The sequence below is a fragment of the Oncorhynchus keta genome, chromosome 36, assembly GCF_023373465.1.
Source record: "Oncorhynchus keta strain PuntledgeMale-10-30-2019 chromosome 36, Oket_V2, whole genome shotgun sequence".
Lineage (NCBI taxonomy): Eukaryota > Metazoa > Chordata > Actinopteri > Salmoniformes > Salmonidae > Oncorhynchus > Oncorhynchus keta.
Genome location: NC_068456.1, coordinates 11,197,354 through 11,211,716, shown reverse-complemented (window position 1 = coordinate 11,211,716; position 14,363 = coordinate 11,197,354). Strand labels below are relative to the sequence as shown.

Genomic DNA, 14,363 nt, shown 5'->3' with positions numbered 1-14,363 from the left:
CTATAGATGTCACTGGAAGTGTCAAATTAAGTTACTGCATTGGATTCTCTGAAGCATTTCTAATTTCTCGCATGAAAAACAAAATGTGTGTGTGTGTGTGTGTCATAGGGCTGTAACTAAGATCAACGGCACTGCGAGTACCAGAGACTCCATTAAGAGTTTCCATCGGCTGAAGAATGAGTGGAAGATGGCTGAGATCGCTCTTATTGTCATCCTCCTCTATGTCATCTCTTGGTCCCCCTACTCTGCTGTTGCCCTGACCGCATTTTCAGGGTGAGTGGTTTTGATATACTATACTACCCTACACAATACACACCCACTTCTAAAAGCATTGCCGCAGCCACAACATTCATACCTTGACCATTCAATATATTATACAATATATATTGTATAATTCTACCTTCAAGCCTAACAGCCTTCTCCATGTCACCTGTAGGTATACAGATTTTCTGACCCCCTACATGAACTCAGTGCCTGCTGTGATCGCCAAGGCTTCAGCCATTCACAACCCCATCATCTATGCCATCACCCACCCCAAGTACAGGTACTGTAGTCTTGCTGCCACCCCAAGTACAGGTATTATAGTCTTGCTGCCACCCCAAGTACAGGTATTATAGTCTTGCTGCCACCCCAAGTACAGGTACTGTAGTCTTGCTGCCACCCCAAGTACAGGTATTATAGTCTTGCTGCCACCCCAAGTACAGGTATTATAGTCTTGCTGCCACCCCAAGTACAGGTACTGTAGTCTTGCTGCAACCCCAAGTACAGGTACTGTAGTCTTGCTGCAACCCCAAGTACAGGTACTGTAGTCTTGCTGCAACCCCAAGTACAGGTACTGTATGTAGTCTTGCTGCCACAAAATATAATGGTTTCTATTGTTGCAGTATGGGTCAAATCTGCTTACCCAACCCCATTTGGAAATTCCGCTAAGCAACAAAGTCAAAGGGCTATTCTGTTGTTGTTTTTAATTTCACTAATCTGATACTGGCCAAGTGAACCATCGCATTCCATAAGAATCGATCAAATCTGAGAGAGAGGAAGGGTATAGCCCCTGTCAGCTAGTGATCAGACTGGTGTTGTCACGATACCAGAATGCTTACTTTGATACCAATACCAGGTTTAGTATCACAATACTCGATACTAAAACAATACCACAGCAAAAAAAAGAAAGAGAGGACATACTTTTTAAAATGTGTTCTTAGTTCCAAACAATTCTTACATCAGGAGATCACACCTAGTTAGCACTGTTGTTTGGTTAGCGGTGATTCTGTTGTGTACGTGTTGGAGTTTGCAGAAGAAAGACACAGGGGATTGCAACAAATAATCATAATTCTGCCCAGTAGGCATACTGTACAGTAGGTTACTTTGTACATTGTACTTGGCTAGATTCTACAGTTGAAACAATAACAAAGTGTTCACCCGCCTTCCCACTGGACACAGACGTCATTTAAACATCAACTTTTGATTTACATTTGTTTGAGTTGTCAACTCAATGTGAAATCAATGTGGAAAAACTGTCACCATGTCATTGGATTAACTGTAGGTTAAAAGTTGGTTGGAAGAAAATGGTCACTTCCCTTAATTTAATGACTTTTTGCAAATCCAATCAGTTTTCCACGTTGATTCAACGGCATCACATATGTTTTGGTTGAAATGACGTGGAAACAACGTTGATTCAACCAGATTTTGTTTTGGTAAAAAGCTGTGGGATGGGCCTGGAGAAATATAACTCTCAAATTCACAGACAGAGCTATGGATGCAAGGACTGAACATCCATGATATCAAAATTAGAGTTGTAATCATGTCTTGGGGCTAAACAGTGTTTGTTTACATTTTGGGTATATAACATACATGTATTAGTCCAAAAAGGGATGTAGCAACCAAGGATTCTACCTTTAACTTTTAATTGAGAATATCAGGAATCAAGGTAAGACACAGATGCAGACTGTTTGAATTAACAATGTTGATGGTAACCACAGGGGCAGGCAAACGACAGGTCAAGGCAGGCATGGGTCGATAAGCCAGAGCAGAGGCCAAGGTACAGGACGGCAGGCAAGCTCAGGGTCATGTCAGGCAGAGGTTGGTTATCCAGAGGTGGAGCAAAGGTACAGGACGGCAGGCAGGGTCAGAGACAGGCAGTGGTCAGGCGGGCGGGTACAGGGTCAGAATAAGCAAAGGTCAAAAACCAGGGTGAGAAATAGAGAGGCTAGGGTAAAACAGGAGCTCCCACACATGCTGAGCACTTGTTGGCTGCTTTACCTTCATTCTCTCAACCAGTTGTCATTGTCACTAGTTAACACAGTAACAAAGTCCTAATTATGGCAACAATTTGACTTTTTAAAGCTAACCCTAACTAATGAAGGCCAAGTTGGTCCACCAGGCCTTCAGCACATTTGTGGGGGGACGACACTCGAAGTCAATCTTAAATTAATCGTCCTTTATTTGTCAGCACGCTGGAAAGGTTCCAACCAACTCAATGCACCTATATACACATGTCAATCAGGAGCTCTGCCAAGGCACAGCAGTTGTCTTATATACGGCTATACACAGACAATTTATATTTGCATGATTAACTCAAATACATTCTGAATTAATTGGGCTTCTCCTCTCTAACCTGAGACCTTGAAACTGAGATATCTTTCGTTCTCGTTCTCAAAACAAGGTCCAGGTGTACTGCCAAATTGCAGCTACTGATAGTGAGGATTCGCTCAGTCAGCCACTTGCATGAACACACAGAAATTGGTTTATAGAACAGCACATGAATAGAACACAGAAATTAGTTATCAGAAAAGCACAAAATGGGTTGTCACATTTGACATGGGTGTTTATGTCACAGTTATGCCACATTTATAAACCCTTTTTAAAGCATGACATACGGTTATAGATACTTTAACACATTTATGTAGTGCTTATGAAGGCATTATGAAGGCTTTATGAGGCCTTTATAAGCTGAACGTAATTTAAATCAGAACCATAAACTTAATACATTTTAGAATAAATTCAAACCATTAAGTTGGTTTCGAAATCTGAGACACATTTGGTAGAAGATCCGAAAGTAACAAATTATAATACTGGACCGTTTTTCATGTTCTGGTATTTAAAAACTACCATTGTTTTCATACACTGTGCAACTCTAGATCATTTTTCATGTTCTGGTATTTAAAAACTACCATTGTTTTCATACACTGTGCAACTCTAGATCATTTTTCATGTTCTGGTATTTAAAAACTACCATTGTTTTCATACACTGTGCAACTCTAGATCAGACTAAACTTTCCTCTCTACAATCACTCATTAACCTGGATGTTAATACAACTGGACATTATTTTATTCTCACCACACAGGAAGGATGCCAAGGGTTAATAAACTGGATAGGGCACCTAGATTGTTTCCTCTGACATGATACATCAGGCCAAGTCCCTGCCATGTTCTGTCCCATCAGACTGCCTATGGTGTCGCCTTGTACTGTATGGTACTTTGCCTTTCTGTCTTATGCTAGAGGAAATATATCAGTTCATCTCTGGACCTACATCTCCTAAATCTGCCCCCTGCACTCTTGTTCTTCAGGATGGCCATAGCCAAGTACATCCCATGCCTGGGGTTTTTGCTGTGTGTACGTAGACGCGACCTGCAATCCACCAACAGCAGCTTCATGTCCACCCGGCGATCCACTGTCACCAGCCAGACCTCCGACATCGGCGACCGCTTACACCGCACCAGCACTGTCAAGTCCCGCCTCTCTTCTGCCTCCGACAGCGAATCGGTATGAATAAATACATTGTCACATGTGTGACAATGTACCGAATGTGTGGAGGATATTTTGGGCTCTAGAGGCAGAACAGTGTGAATGCGTTGTCTAACACAGTAAAGGTCAGTAAGTAAGCCAATTTAGGGTTTAAAAAATTCCCACTTGAACTTATGTGCTCATCTCCCAACATCAATACACATTAATGCCACCAATGATACTTAACATTCAGTGCCTCTACCTGAGAAGCACCTAATCAAACAGTAACACACTTGCTGTACTGTAATGCAAAAAGATTCGTAGGAGAATTAGGCAAGAACTAAGTACACATTTCCATCATAAAGGATTCTTCTGTGTAGTCCGCCACAAATCTATTAAACCAACTATTGGCCTGGAAAGCACCCCTGGATTTGTGTCAGCCAATCGCATGGCTCCTAAATTAATCTGGCACCTTGTTACAGACAGGATGGTAAGATGAATCCACAGCAGAAGGGTCACTCCAGGGAGGAAGCTTTAGGAGGGCTTTGCTGTACCATAGACGTCTAATCCAATTTTGACATTTTTGAAACGTGTTCATCTTTACGGCGTCTTTCAGTGTTACTATTTCAAATGTGATGTCACCTGCTAAAGCAGTGTTTTATTAACTGTGGTATAGGGTGCCCCCATGAGACCACAAGCTAGCTCTATGGAGCACAGTACTTGTAGAGGCAATCTGTATCGGAGGATAAGAATCTATTTTTTAAATGTATGAGCAATCATATAGGGGTCAGCAGACATATTTCTGTAAAGCGGATATATAGAGATAGCTGATGTGTCTTATCAGGGTTCATTACAAATAAAAATGGTCTTTTAAATGTGTCTTACATCTCTTTACAACATATTGTGATACAATTATAATCTTTATTGAGAGGTTAGATTTCACTGTTAATTAAATGTCCCCCTTTGCACTCTAAAAAGAAAAGGTTCCTGGAGTATCCTTTAGGGGTTCTTTAAATTAAAACTGTGGGGGAACCCCTATTAGCTCATCAAAGAACCATCGAAAAAATGTTATTTGAAGAACCTTGTGGGGGAACCCCTATTAGATCTTCAAAGAACCCTCGAAAAAAGGTTATTTAAGGAACCTTGTGGGGGAACCCCTATAAGTTCTTTGAAAAACTTTTCTCAAAGGTTATAATGGTTCCTCTAAGAACCTTTTGGGGTTAATTTTTTTTACTCCCTGTCCCTATCCCCCCTTATACAAAAATATTTTAATAACAATGACAATATTGATTTAAATAATTCATTGTTAATATGGTGGCACCACAAATGTGAATGAACAATTTACCAAAAACACAAAAAAACATTGGAACATTTCTGCAGACATGTCAGAACATAATAAATAATACATTTACTTTGTATAGTGCTTTTCACTCTCATGGTGAAAATATAAAATACAATAAAAACAACATACATTAAAAATGAAGTAAAGTAAACTAACAATATTGTAGACTTGATGCTAAATACAGATTGGATTTTTTTGCTTTAGTGTGTGTGTGTGTGTGTGTGTGTGTGTGTGTGTGTGTGTGTGTGTGTGTGTGTGTGTGTGTGTGTGTGTGTGTGTGTGTGTGTGTGTGTGTGTGTGTGTGTGTCCGTCCAACAACCACTTGCCCAACAACCACTTATTTATGTTAGGAAGTTTGCCATGTTTATGACCGGCCCTGGTAACTTTACCCCAACTTCCCTTATACCCAGAACACCGCAACTTAAGAACATCACAAATGTTCAGCTGTAGTTTTATATAAGCATGCACACTTATGTTTATGAAGAAACAGATTATTTGTGCAGAGACATACCTTGTCACGGACATAAAGGCCACTCGGGTCCTCATTGAAGCGTTAGGACAAGAGCAGGATCGCTGCTAGGGTCTCGAGTCCTGGGGAAAAGTAAAGTAAAAAATGTGTGTTACAATTCTATTACAAAATACATATTTTGTATGTACTATGTACTGTATAGGCTATATTAGAGAAAGGGAAGGAATAAGAGCAAATACCCGTGCGCCTCTTCTGTATTGTCCTTCAGGGCCTGTCGAAATAGCAGGTCCTCACCCATTCCTCGCCTCTCTACCGCTGCTATTATTTTGCCACTAGCCTTGCAGAGTCCTTGAATGATCTTTTTGTCTATATCCATTCCATGGACTTGATTCATTTCTGAGAAGATCTGAAAAGATAATTTGCACATATTTTTTATTTCTGGAGGTTTAACTTGATTCACATAGATTAAAAAAATAGCAAATGTGTAACCGAACTAAAAAAAAAGTGAGTTTGTTTCATATTCATGATCCAGTGAGCATATTTTGACAATAAAATGACTGTTACTTACTTGGTTCAAAAGTGGTGTAGCAGACAGGTCCCCCAAGTAGCTCTACATCATGCTCGCCATTCGTCACCTATGACACAAATACACATATGCACAGGTAAAGCTCTTGATTTTTAAATGATGTTCCCACTTCATTGGATAGTCGCATATACTGTATGGTCCATATATACTCAAACGATTAGCTGCAACTTTGTTGACAAGCAAACACTTGCTGGAACTAAGGTTAGGTTTAGGGGTAGGGGTAAGGTTAACCATAAACCCTGGCTGCCTTTGATGCTGGGCCTGCATTCACATCAGAACTCCTATTCTGTGTGAATTTAACTCTGATGACTGCAAACTTTTTTTTTCAATCATCCCATGCCAGGATTCCTTCGTAAAGGAGAATTATGGTTGAGTTATTAGTCATGACCAAGTGTACAAAAATGTTAAAAAATATCACTCACATATCCTATCCTTGTCCTGTACAGTCCCTTAGAAATGGGTACTTGGCCACCAATGATGTCACTATATATATATATATATATATATATAGTCTGCTTGTAGGGTACCTTTGAAAAGGGTAGATCAATGTGGTGTTCCATTACAGCATAACACATCCTATGACTACACACAAATCAAATCGTATTGATCACATACACATATTTAGCAGATGTCATTGCGGGTGTAGTGAAATGTTTGTGTTTCTAGCTCCAACAGTGCAGTAATAACTACACACACACACACACACACACACACACACACACACACACACACACACACACACACACACACACACACACACACACACACACACACACACACACACACACACACACACACACACACACACACACACACACACACACACACGATGTACCAAATGTATAAACTTACCAGGTATATGTGCATGTGATATCAACTAAAATCTGGATGATTTGTCTCCTCCACTTGGACCAATCAGTGGGAAAGTTGGAACTCTTCACTCTGTTGGTTGAGTTGAGTTTACACTGCAGGGCTGTGGGGAACTCAGGAAGGGTGCATATTGTGGGCCACAGTTTTGTGTTGGTTGGTGGATGCTGGTTATTGGTTGGTTGTTGGCTTGTAGCAAATTGTGGTGGGTTTGATTTTTTTGGAGTGGTACTGTGATTCCTAAGCATGTGTTCTTTGACTGCTCCCAGCATTGTCTCATCTGGTGTCTTTTGGCATGTGTCTTTGACTGCTCCCAGCATTGTCTCATCTGGTGTCTTTTGGCATGTGTCTTTGACTGCTCCCAGCATTGTCTCATCTGGTGTCTTTTGGCATGTGTCTTTGACTGCTCCCAGCATTGTCTCATCTGGTGTCTTTTGGCATGTGTCTTTGACTGCTCCCAGCATTGTCTCATCTGGTGTCTTTTGGCATGTGTCTTTGACTGCTCCCAGCATTGTCTCATCTGGTGTCTTTTGGCATGTGTCTTTGACTGCTCCCAGCATTGTCTCATCTGGTGTCTTTTGGCATGTGTCTTTGCAATGTTTTTGTAGTCACAGATGACATGTGCAATTCTCTTGAAGTGCTGATGTTTGGCTTCAAAGCACATACATGACAGATGGATAAGTGGTCCTTATGCCATCAGCAGTCGGTAGTAATGGTTCAGAAAGTGCATCTTGGGTGTTTGCTTGTTTGGGAAAAGCATGAAATTGAAAAATAATGAAATTCCATTATTTTCTCTTCCAGGTATGGTGCCCAAGACCTTTTGATAGTAGGTGCCATTATTATGTCCCCAAGTTATCTCAGTAACAGGCACACTTCCCATGCATCACAGCTGGCTATTTGCCACCCAATCATTAGCATTTCTGAGATGCACTCCCAACCAGATGTCCATTATTCCTCAGGACGCGCTCAGATAGTGGTGTTTGTCTGGATGATCTGTCGTAGTTGCCATTCGGGAAGTCATCAATCTCGTCATTTAGCGGAGCAACAGTGATTTGTTTTGTCTTCACAAGCTCGTGTAACACCATCCAGGTATGATGCCCTCAAGGAAGTCATGCATCACATCGAGGGGAATAAATACATAAAGGGTAAAGGTGCATATGTCATCTCAGAGACGTAGCACGGACCTCTAACACCATAGATTCTGGCATTTTCGGGGTTTTCTTGGACTGCCTGCAGGTCGTAGCTGTAATTTGTTGAGTCGCGCATGGTGAGTTCTCGTCCTTGGTTGCTGTGCAAAAGCCGCAGGGCCAGACGGATTACCGGGAGGTGTATTCCGAGCATGCGCTGACCAACTGGCAAGTGTCTTCACAGACATTTTCAACCTTTCCCTGTTTGAGTCTGTAATACCAACGTGTTTCAAGCAGACCACCATAGTCGCTGTGCCCAAGAACACTAAGGCAACCCGCCTAAATGACTACAGACCCGTAGCACTCAACGTCTGTAGCCATGAAGTGCATTGAAAGGCTGGTCGTGGCTCACATCAACACCATTATCGCAGAAACCCTAGACCCACTCCAATTTGCATACCGCCCCAACAGATCCACAGATGATGCAATCTCCATTGCACTCCACACTGCCCATTCCCACCTGGACAAAAGAAACACCTATGTGAGAATGCTATTCATTGACTACAGCTCAGCATTCAACACCATAGAGCCCTCAAATCACTAAGCTAAGGACCCTGGGACTAAACACCTCCCTCTGCAACTGGATCCTGGACTTCCTGACGGGCCTCCCCCAGGTGGTAAAGGTAGGTAACAACGAGTGACGCAGCGGTCTAAGGCACTGCATCTCAGTGCAAGAGGTGTTACTACAGTCCTTGGTTCGAATCCAGGCTATATCACATCCGGCCGTGATTGGAAGTCCCATAGAGCGGGGCACAATTGGCTCAGCGTCGTCCAGGTTAGGGGAGGGTTTGGCCGATGTAGGCCGTCATTGTAAATAAGAATTTGTTCATAATTGACTTTCCTAGTTTAACTAAAATGATGATCCTCCACTATACTGCCCTGCACAATCACACAATACTTCTCTCTGATCTTCACCATAAACATGCAGAGGTTTCTCATAAGGCCTCTAACTAGGTCTTCAGTTTTGAAGTCCATGGACTCAACAACATTAGTTGCAGGCGCCCGCCCACGCGAGATCAGAGTCATCATCATTCACATTTTCCTTAATGTAGTCAGGCACAGGGATTACAGAACCATTAGGCCTACTTGTCAGCAAATGATTGTGTTTTTTGTATTGTATTGTGTTTTTTGTATATATATATATATATAGCCAGAAGCTAGCCAGAAGCTAACCAGAAGCTAACCAGAAGCTAACCAGTTTACTGGCTAACATTAGTATTCAGCTAACCACGGTTGATGGTCATCAGCTATCCTTTAGCTCGAAAAGCTATCGCCAGTTTTGTACAACGTGACTCAGACCAGAACATACCGGACCTATGTTCTCTCCATATCCCTGGATTTCAACTAAAAGCTCTGGACATTTATACCTGGATCTCGCAGCTAGCTAGCTCCCTGTGACTATTGGCGTACGTCGATCCCGGAGCAAGCATAAATTATTCCAGAGCTAGCCAGCTGAAGAGTTCCATCTGTCACGCCTTGGTCTTAGTATTTTGTGTTTTATTTATTATTTGTTCAGGCCAGGGTGTGACATAGGTTTATTGTGTTGTCATTACAGCTGATTCACAGCTGTAATGGCTGCCAAAAATGCTTCCACCAAGTATTAACTCTGGAGTGTGAAGACATCTTCATTTTATCATTTGGAAAATTGTCTATAATTAAAATTTGCCCTGAAAATATGGAGTAGGTTGTATAGGTCTGTAGGGAAAAAAATCGAATTAAATCTATTTATTTTAGATTACATTTTAAGCCAGCAAAATGTGAAGACTGTGCAAGGTGTGTGTAACCTCACTATGGACTGTAAACACTGACTTTTCATGCCTGATTGTTGCTGTCAATATTAGCCCATTTCAAAATCAAATATTTTACGAAGGCTTAAATAAATGATCTTGGGGATCGGTGTCCCTTCCAGGGGACGGTTGAGCTAAAGTAGGCTAATGCGATTAGCATGAGGTTGAGCTAAAGTAGGCTAATGCGATTAGCATGAGGTTGAGCTAAAGTAGGCTAATGCGATTAGCATGAGGTTGTAAGTAAGAAGAACATTTCCCAGGACATAGACATATCTGATATTGGCAGAAAGCTTAAATTCTTGTTCATCTAAATTTACTGTCCAATTTACAGTAGCTATTATAGTGTGCAAATACCATGCTATTGTTTGAGGAGAGTGCACAATTTTTAAAATAAAAAGTTACTAATAAACAAATTAGGTATATTTGGGCAGTCTTGATACAACATTTTGAACCGAAATGCAATGTTTCATTGGATCTGTCTAAAACTTTGCACAGACGCTGCTGCCATCTTGTGGTCAAAATGTATATCTCAACTGGGCTGTAATAATACATTATGATCTTTCTATTGCATTTCAAAGATGATGGTACAAAAAAAATAGAAAATAACGGTTGGTTTTTTCTTTATATTATCTTTTACCAGATCTATTGTGTTATATTCTCCTACATTCCTTTCACATGGTACCAAGAATATGCATATCCTTGCTTCAGGGCCTGAGCTACAGGCAGTTAGATTTGAGTATGTCATTTCAGGTGAAAATTTAAGATCCTCAATTGTTATGTGTCTCCTCTTAATATAAGGAGTGACCAATCCCTACAATTATTAGTATGTCTTTACTTACATGTGACCCAACAAATGTGTTTTGTGTGACTGGAATTTAATTGAGATTCACATTGAAATGACTCAGAGTTGTCACTTATTATAATAGCAGGAACCAACCTCTACGTCATGTATTTTTTATCTTCTATCTTCCAGAGCTCGAATGCCATGGACAACATCTCCATGACAGGCGTGGGCCACAGTGACCACGGCTTCCCTCCAAGTGTAAGTACCCATAATTAGTGTCAGTTAATTCCTCGTGGCTGTATCGTCTAGTGTGGCTTGCCATTACCTACCTCCAATAAAAAACAAAGCAGCACTGGTGCCCTATTTAATCTTCTCTCAGTCTGAAATATAACACAACGTGTTTCCCCCTGTTTTCTACCCTCTTGATCCCATCTACGTAATATGGATCCCAGTTTCCCACATAGAGAAGGCACTATAGCAGGGAACATCAACTCGATTCAACCGCAGGCAGATTTTTTTCTTGAGTGGATGGTCAGGGGCCGGGAACATAATTACAAATAATTTATAGACTTCAAGAAGCCCAGATATAATATTTGACTAAAACGTAACAATGTCAAACCTTGCTTACAATTGTAAACAATCACATATATCTCTCGTTCATGCGTGGAAATACTTTGGAACAGATTTTCAAAATGAAAATCATTTGGAGCTGAGTTGCTGCTTTTAAAAGTACTTTATGTCCAACAATAAAAAAATTAAAAATAAATCACCCGCGGGCCAAATTCGGGGAACCGTTCTCTATAGTCTCTGGCCTTGATAAATCACTGCAGTTTAATCTTAATAAATGTCGCAGCGGACTAACCAGGTTTATGAATGAGAGACACAATTAACTGCCCTGCGACATGCCTGGTGGCAGGCTAAGCCAACGGGGGAGAAATATTGCCACTTTCCCTTTCATTTGTAGTCAGTGCTGATAATGTCAGGGTAGGAACGGCAGTGGCTGATTATATTGACACTGATCTGTAAAGACAAAGGAAAATAAATCTAATGGTCTAGTTCAGGGATGGGCAACCCCCTTTTGTACGCCCGCAGATCAATTTCCAAAGACAAAAATATATATATATTATTTTTGGGGGTTACTCAGTCTGGTCTCAACATACTGTATAGAAAAAAATACACAAAATTTGGTTGTGCATCAGCAGTTTTTCTCTTGTTATGTCAGTCACTGACAGTCACTCAATTGGCCCATGTCAGCTAAAATGTTTTAGATTGGTAAATGAGTCTCGCGCCCTGCCAGGGGTTGGAACCAAAACAATTTCCCAATCGTTTTGTTCTGAACAGAGCCTAGTGGTAGCCTAGTGGTTAGAGCGTTGGACTAGTAACTGGAAGTTTGCAAGTTCAAACCCCCGAACTGACAAGGTACAAAATCGTTCTGCCCCTGAACAGGCAGTTAACCCACTGTTCCTAGGCCGTCATTGAAAATTTGTTCTTAACTGACATGCCAAGTTAAATAAAATATAAAAAATAAATACAATTTGTTCTGACGAGCAAAATAAAGTTCTGGACCGGTTCGAACTCCAAAAAAGATCTGGTTTATATCATTCCATTTTAAACCTCTGAAATCTATGGACTAACGAGAGTTGGCTTAGAGTTGGACCATAGCTTACGTTAGCTAGCTGGCTAACACGTCGGTGTGTGCAGAGCGGCACTACAATTAAAAACACATCTTACCTGATTGTAGTTAATAAATCCAAACCAAATTTTGCTTAGGGCCGCTGGTTCTGACGACATGTGGATATTGATGTGGGTATGCAGACCCACAAGCCTCCGCAGCCCCACAATTTTTTTGTGGCCCCCACCGCCATTAAAGTTGACCATCCCAGGTCTAGATAGTCTTTTATCCTTCAAGGACTGTCTTTTAGTGAAAATAATGTCAAACCATAAATCCAATCTTTGTCTTAAATTGCAATGCTGCATAGCTAGACAATTGGGAATTTAGCATTTTATGTTCGCTGTTCTCATCTCACCTTCTGTTTGACATCGATAGGCAGGAGATTCGTCAGAAGGCACCATAACTAGAGGAATGATTGGCCGGATTCCCAGCATCGTCATCACCTCTGAGACCAGCCCCTTCTTACCTGTCCTTAAAGCCAGTTCCCATGGTTCCAGTACTAGGCCAGCCAGTGGCAGTGTATATGTAGGATCTGTAACTAAGGGGCCACGGGAGAGTGTCCAGCAGGGGTCAACACTTACTTCCCTCTAACAGGGATGGCTCTACACCACTCATCTGATCACAACCACCCAGTTTTTATGTACAGCACTTGATTATTTATAGTAAATGCCAGGGTCTGTACTCAACATGCAACTTTTCTAAAAGTCAAGTTAACCCCCTGGTGAATATGTTCTTTATTAAAACATTTTTGTTTTGTTGCTTTGTTAATGTGCAAGTTGACAAAGTACAGAATTGCAGTTTTGTATCTACTGTAAGAAAATGGGATAGGTTGTGTTCTGCTAAACCTTCACCAGGTCATCTGAGTGAGCTACAATCATACAAGAAGCCTAGCCATTTCAAATCCCTTTCAAACATTTCCCCTAGCTCAGGTCCCCTCCTCTTAGATCTGCAAGAGGAAGATGGCTGAAACAGATTATATAGAACTGTTGTGTGTAGTAATGCATTTGTGACTGAAACAGGCAGCACTGATCTGAGCTGGAGATGGCCATCTGAGTGATCTACACTATATATACAAAAGTATGTGGACACCCCTTCAAATGAATGGATTCGGCTATTTCAGCCACACCCATTGCTGACAGGCGTATAAAATCAAGGACACAGCCATGCAATTCCATAGGCAAACATTAGCACTAGAATGGCCTTACAAACTGCCTCTGGAAGCAACGTCAGAACAAGAACTGTCGGGAGATTCATGAAATGGGTTTCCATGGCAGAGCAGGAGCACAAAAGCCTAAGATCACCATGCTCAATGCCAAGCGTTGGCTGGAGTGGTGTAAAGCTCGCAACCATTGGACTCTGGAGCAGTAGAAACACGCTCTTTGGAGTGATGAATCACGCTTCACCATCTGGCAGTCCGACGGACAAATCTGGGTTTGGCGAATGCCAGGAGAACACTTCCCAAATGCCTAGGGCCAACTAAAGTATGGTGGAGGAGGAATAATAGTCTGGGGCTGTTTTTCATGGTTCGGGCTAGGCCCCTTAGTTCCAGATAAGGGAAATCTTAATGCTACAGCAAAGGATGATTATTCTGTACTTCTATTTTCAGCATGACAATGTCCCTGTGTACAAAGCGAGGTCCATACAGAAATGGTTTGTCAAGATTTGTGTGGAAGAACACTGACCTCAACCCCATCAAACACCTTTGGGATGAATTGGAACGCCGACTGCGAGCCAGGCCTAATCGCCCAACATCAGTGCCTGACCTCACTAATGCATGTGGCTGAATGGAAGCAAGTCCCCGCAGCAATGTTCCAACATCTAGTGGAAAGCCTTCCCAGAAGAGTGGAGGCTGTTATAGCAACAAAGGAGGACCAACTACATACTAATGCCCATGATTTTGGAATGAGATGTTCAACGAGCAGGGGTCCACGTACTTTTGGTCATG

The 14,363-nt window shown here is 41.5% G+C and overlaps 1 protein-coding gene across 1 annotated transcript in view; it reads left to right on the top strand.

Annotated features, from left to right (window-relative positions):
- Positions 1-4,385, top strand: part of LOC118369906 (melanopsin-A-like) — a 49,004-nt gene extending 44,619 nt beyond the window's left edge. Inside the window, exons 6-8 of the mRNA XM_035754681.2 lie at positions 109-273; positions 437-544; positions 3,568-4,385. Coding sequence (XP_035610574.2) covers positions 109-273; positions 437-544; positions 3,568-3,769 — 475 coding nt within the window. The 3' untranslated portion in view covers positions 3,770-4,385. The remainder of the gene's footprint in view (positions 1-108; positions 274-436; positions 545-3,567) is intronic.
- Positions 4,386-14,363: the final 9,978 nt, after the last annotated feature.